General features: G+C 29.7%; 2 protein-coding genes across 2 annotated transcripts; both read left to right on the forward strand.

Moving 5' to 3' along the window:
- The first annotated feature begins 909 nt into the window (after positions 1–909).
- On the forward strand, positions 910–2,517 carry LOC145185870 (uncharacterized). Its single transcript, XM_090099150.1, has 2 exons — positions 910–1,050; positions 1,162–2,517. The coding sequence occupies exon 2, from the start codon at positions 1,296–1,298 to the stop codon at positions 1,800–1,802; it is 507 nt and encodes a 168-aa protein (XP_089955276.1). The 5' UTR covers positions 910–1,050; positions 1,162–1,295; the 3' UTR covers positions 1,803–2,517.
- Positions 2,518–2,967: 450 nt separating this feature from the next.
- Positions 2,968–5,485, forward strand: LOC149884179 (uncharacterized). The gene is made up of 2 exons (XM_090098945.1): positions 2,968–3,207; positions 3,349–5,485. The coding sequence occupies exon 2, from the start codon at positions 3,715–3,717 to the stop codon at positions 4,936–4,938; it is 1,224 nt and encodes a 407-aa protein (XP_089955071.1). The 5' UTR covers positions 2,968–3,207; positions 3,349–3,714; the 3' UTR covers positions 4,939–5,485.
- The last annotated feature ends 515 nt before the right edge of the window (positions 5,486–6,000 follow it).

A 6,000-nucleotide genomic window follows, 5' to 3' on the forward strand; every position in this document is an offset into this window, starting at 1 on the left:
TTTGATTCACAGCTAATACATTTGAAGGCAAATTTAGAATCGCATTATTTGACAATTGATAATAATGGATCTGATATATCTTAATTGTTTTGGAGACGTTAAATGTAACCAGTTCCTTTTGAGTTAATCACTTACCAAACACATAAGATCGAGAGCAATTATCATAAGAGAGTAATCATCTAGATCTTCCACATTCCAACTCAAATAAGTTCCATCAAACGCTTTGTTTGCTGAAATTTCTGCAACACTTGCATTCAAAGTCATTTTCATCAAAACTAGCATTGGTTGTCTTCAACATGCTCTTCTATTGTTTTACTTTCTATTGATGATGTTATTGCTGCAAATACCTTCTCTTGTAATTAAACACTTAACTCTAGCAATATCTAATCATTCAATAGCTTTTGCACTGAGGGTAATTGATTTACTACGGTTATTATTACTTTTATGGTCTACTATTATGTTTTAAATTATGGTTGTAAGAGGCCGTTAAGCACTTCCTGCAGAGGGCTCGTACTTTCACAAAAAAATGACATGGCTATTCTGTTTCTGTTAAAATATCTTTCCATCTTGTACTTCGTATACCACTTAGAACATAAATTCTCTTAGTGGTGTACGCATTTGCAAAACGATGGACTGTCGCCTTGAAACTGTTATTTGGTATGAAACTTGGTATGACAGAGGCGTTTTCTAATGTTCAAAAGGCCTATCCTACATTTAGATTTCACAACGGTCTTAAAAATTTTATTTGCAATTAGATTTATTCGTTTTTATTTGTTTTAAGTAAAAGAGCTTTTTTATAATGAATTCTAAAAGATTTACGTTTAACAGTTTCGAAAGGCCGGTTTTTACAATGTTCTAAAACATTTTATAGAAATACTTTTTATCAGTTCCTTTCAAAGAAGAAACCAGGCTTTTTTTTCATTTTCAAGTTTAAAATAGACGCTTTTCTAAATAGAAAGAATGTTATAAAAAGAAAATCGCACTTTTCATATAGAAAACTAAACTTCGCAGCAAGTTTTATCTAAAAGTGGCGCGATGAATTTTCATACGGTATTTTCTATTTTTCTAATTTTTTTTTAGAATTCATTTCATTAAGCTTTAAATTTTAAAATCTTTCAACTTATAATGGTAATGTATAAAACTCATCTTTAATTTATTTAGTTTTCACGCAAGTTTTGGCCTTTCTATTCAGTTACGATTTCAATAATTAAACGTCATCACTCATTTCAATAGAATGTTTTCTTCTGTAATGAAGATTTTAAAGTGAAGCGAGGGAAAAGATAGATAAGTACAACATGCAAAGTTTTAAAAAACGATACAAGCCATCATGGGCTCCTGGTGAACCTGGATACGATCCTTTGTTGCCGTATGGTCCTAAGGTTTATCTTGCTCGTAAAAAAAAACCAGATTCATGGTGGGTATTTGCGTTAGAGGTTGTTGTTGTAGTAGGAGTGCTCTGCATGTTTGTGTATATGTATTACTATATTGATCACCTGCATACGCATGCAGCTCGTGTTTACGCTCACTTAGGAAGCTCTGACGCACAACATGTGCTAGCACATAAATATCTTTATGGAAGAGGCGGTGTTGAAAAAGACGAAGACAAAGCCATGTATTGGTTTAAAATGGCTGCAGACGCTGGGCACCCAGAAGCCGGTTATAATGCAGTAGCTAGTCATATGCAAGGTTATAACATAGATTTAAAAGAGAGGGAAATAGAACAATATTTAAAGACTGCCCACGAAAACGGCATTGAGGATGCCACAAGAGCACTGAAAGATATGTTGCCTCATAAATATTAAAGAGGGATTTCTTTTCTTTTATTTGTATTTAAATGTTTCAAGTCAATTGCAATTATAATAATTTATTATAATTTTCAGCTATAATGATTGAAGCTGTAATAATTACTATTATTAGCTTTTTGCATATTAAAACTTCGCACCTTAAATGTGTACAACGTAAAGTTTCTAAGTAATGTGTAAAGAAAAATAAAAACATTTTTTTATTCGTAATTTTTCTGAGTCCAGTTACGTAACTTAAAGTCAGGAAAAAAAACTCGGTACAAAACATAGTGAATATCCATTCATCATGTATATATAAACATTCTTTATCGCTGATTTAAATAGACTTTTTGTTTTATAACAAAAGTGTACTAGTTTACACATTAAAACGAATTTTATTTAAGAAAAAACAAAAAAGCAATTAATCATGCTTGGTATCCGAATATTGAACGGTTCTGGTAAACGAAGTAGAGTTCGTTTAAATAACATCTTTACTATTTTCTTATAGTTTCAATTTTTTAGAACTAAGTTTCTCATAAACTTTAAAAAATAAAAAATTTCTTTAAGATGATATTTAATAAGCTAGGGTTTTGGGACCAACTTCTCCTTATAGGTTTTTCTACTAATTCATAACAACTTGGAGATTCATTTTGTGTTTACTGTATTATTTATGAAAAATTTTTGTACAGAATAAGTTTTTTTAAAAAATGCTACAGAAAAGATAAATGTAAGTAAATTCTGTTCTTTCGTCTGGTCCTGTTAAAATACAAATAAAAGATAAAAATTGACAAAAAAATACTAAAGTTTAAACTTTGGTTAACTATGATAGATGAAGTTTCAGATAAAAGAGGTAGAGGAGGGAGGTTAGAAAAGACAAAAAACTGTATACAAATTAAAACCAATTATCTAAGTTAATTTTTGATTTCGATTGGACGGTAAAACCTCCCAGAACCGCCGTTAATTGAAGAGCGTTTTTTCAAAAGGGATATAAGTCCATTTTTGCTGAAATCGAGTTTTTTTTACTTTTGGATTCTATAGTGTAAATGGAACAAATCTAACTATAATAACATGGATAGAAAATTATTTATCCACTTTACTTTCAATATTAAAATCACCAAGTTTTTTCAAAAGGGCATAAGTCCCAGCATTAGAAAAAAGTATAGCAAAAACTTAAGTTCACGCTTGCGCAGTAGCAACTTCCGTAACAAATTTTATCTAAAAATGGTATCTAAGATAATAGATTCAGAACTGGAAATATTTTCTTACTCTCTAACCCCTGGACATGGTCGGAAAAGATCGAAAATAAGCAAAACAGGAGAGAAAAAACGCCAGAGATATTCATCTCTTGGAAAATTACCTGTCATAGCTTGTAGGCACAACAACAAAAGATGTAAAGCAGGCAATCTTGGCAACCTGGATATTGTTGGTGAGCTCAGTTGTATTACACTAGCCACTTTTGTTAGTTCAGAATTATTATAGTTAGCTATGAGTTTCAATCTATACTATGAATTAAAAATACAAATAATTCTTTATTATATCAATATTGACATACCAAAATTTTTTTTAGGTTTTTTCCAGAAGCTGTACAATGAAGAATTAAAAGTTAAACAGGATAATTTTCTTCTGAAGTTTGTTAAATTAACTCAAGTTAAAAGACACAGGCCAAGGAATGAATATTTTTGTTTGAGAAAACATTCAATAAACTACAGTATTGCTGACAGAAGTTGTAAAACAGTTCCAGTTTGTAAAAAAACATTTCTTTCCATAACATGTGTTGGAATAAAAAGATTGCATAATCTTATAAAATATTACTCTAAAAATGGGTGTCTGAGACCTGAAAAACGCGGAGGATTTAGACAAACGATAGGTGATAAAGAAATCACCAATTCAATAGTGAATTTTATAAGTCAATATAAAGGTTGTGTTTCACACTATGGGAGAGGGAAAAGTGTTAGTGTACCTTTCACCTGAATTAAATGTTGTAAAGTTATGGAGAAACTGGAAACTTCATAGAAACCAAGAAAATATGGGTATTTCATCACTTTCCAAATTTAAAAACATTTTTTACACAAAGTTTAATGTTGGATTTGGAAACCCAAGAACAGATATCTGTTCTTTTTGTGAAGCACAAAAGAAGTTGATAAGAAAAACATTTGATACAAAGTTAAAGGGAGAAGAGTTTGCTAAATATCGTCTGCACAAATTAAGAGCAAAACAATTCTACTCTCTTATGAAAGAGAAAAATGAAAATGTCATTAAAGTGTGCTTTGACATGCAACAAAACCAACCACTTCCTAAATTAAGTGTTAGTGAAGTATTTTATGCTCGACAAATTTGGCTCTATAATTTAACATTTGTTCGACATGATCAAATAGTACAAAACAAAGATAACATTTTTATTTATACCTGGTTGGAAACTCAGAGTGGTAGAGGATCTAATGAAGTTTCTTCAGCCCTGGTTCACTATTTGTCTAAGTTGGAAAAAGATTTATTTACAGAAAGAGGAGCTAAAGTGAAATTAGATCTACATTTATTTTTTGATGCTTGTTCATCACAGAACAAAAACTTTGTTGTTTTGTGTTGTTTGAAAAACTTTGTGGAAACGAGTGTTATGTTTAATGCTGTTAAACATTTTTTTCCAATCAGGGGTCATAGTTTTTTACCTCCTGATCGAGTTTTTGGGCGTATAGAAAAAGTGGTACGCAAAAAAGAAACCATTCTTTCTCCTCTGGAATATTACAAAATATTTTCAGAGCATGGAGCAGTGCAAAAACTAGGAGAAGATTGGTTTCTTAAAGATTACCAAAAAATGGCTAAACAGATTCTTAAAAAAAAAAAGCCATTTCCAATGAGAGATCAGAAAATTATAATTTACTCTCAAAAGAAAATCGAAGTGCAAAGTGCATATTCTGCAGAGCCTTGTCTAGTTAGTTCTTTATTAAAAAAAGGACAGTTATTTGCAAAAATGACTGAAGCAATACCAAGACCATTAGAAAACAAAGTCAAAAAGGAAAAGAAAGCAGATGTAAAAAAGTTAATGGCTTTCTTTGAGGTACCATATGATGCAAAGGACTTCTATGCCTGTATTCTTGATGGTATTGAGGGAGTAATGCAGAATGATGTTGATGAGTTTGATGAAAATGAACCGTTTGTTTAAACTTAATAAAATAATTTTACTAAACTTTTGTTTTGTTTTTTTGTATTATAAAATGTTCTCTATTGTTGTCTTAAAATGAGATTGTCTAAAAATATGTACTAAAAGAATATAATATTAAATCCATTCAAATAATTTTTTGTCCCAAACATTAAGGGTTCATACATTAATGACGTCTCTGCTGAAAGGGGTACTAATGACGTCTCTGCTGAAGGGAGTATCAGTAAATTAATTCAGATGGTAATTATTGGTAAAATTTTGAATTAAAACAAAAATGTTTAATTAAACAATTTAATTATATCATAGGCATCTTGAATTCCTTAAAAACTCTTTAACTAATGTTTGATTAACTCAATTTAGTATTTTTATGAAAATAAAAAAACTGATCTGCAGCATGCTTTGAACTGGTATGGCTGAAAACCATCGAAAAACGTTTAAAATATTTTCGCTTTTCAAATCTCCATTAAACATATTTCTGGCATAAAACAACAGTTTTTTATTTTTTAAACAGCGTACGTATGAATTTTAAATTTTTACAAAAAAAGAAAAATCACAGAGAGGGTCTTACTTATCATGTAACAAGGGATGAGGTGGTCAAAATATTAGGTGTGTTTTAAGAACTTACGTTACAAATTTGTAAGTCCATCCAAATAAACTTAATTCGCAAACAATTTAAAACATAATTTTGTCACAAATACTTATTTTTCTCTAAAAAAATGTGGACTTATGCCCTTTTTGAAAAACTTCTTACATTTTAACCCGTTATAAGTATACTTCAAAAAAAGAAAAATTTTAATTGTAAAATTATTTTTATGAAAATCACAATAAACTACCGCTTACAAAAAGAAAAATTTTTATTTGTTGAAAGTTTAAATAGATTATTAATTTTTTTTAGTTTTTTCAAAATATTTAAAATGTGACTTATATCCCTTTTGAAAAAACGGTCTTCAATTGTGAAGATAACCTTTACCGGAGGTAACGGTACTCTAACTTAGAATAATTTTATTTCAAGTATTTTTTGATTACTATCTTGAAACAGCTTCAATTGTAAATATGTTCACAGCA

The sequence above is a fragment of the Hydra viridissima genome, unplaced genomic scaffold, assembly GCF_058129835.1.
Source record: "Hydra viridissima isolate aposymbiotic clone 2 unplaced genomic scaffold, HvirCarnegie_v1 scaffold_9, whole genome shotgun sequence".
NCBI lineage: Eukaryota > Metazoa > Cnidaria > Hydrozoa > Anthoathecata > Hydridae > Hydra > Hydra viridissima.

Excerpts from the sequence above, each read along its gene's own strand:
- LOC149884179 (XM_090098945.1), top strand. The coding sequence starts at position 3,715 with ATGGGAGAGGGAAAAGTGTTAGTGTACCTTTCACCTGAATTAAATGTT.
- LOC145185870 (XM_090099150.1), top strand. The coding sequence starts at position 1,296 with ATGCAAAGTTTTAAAAAACGATACAAGCCATCATGGGCTCCTGGTGAA.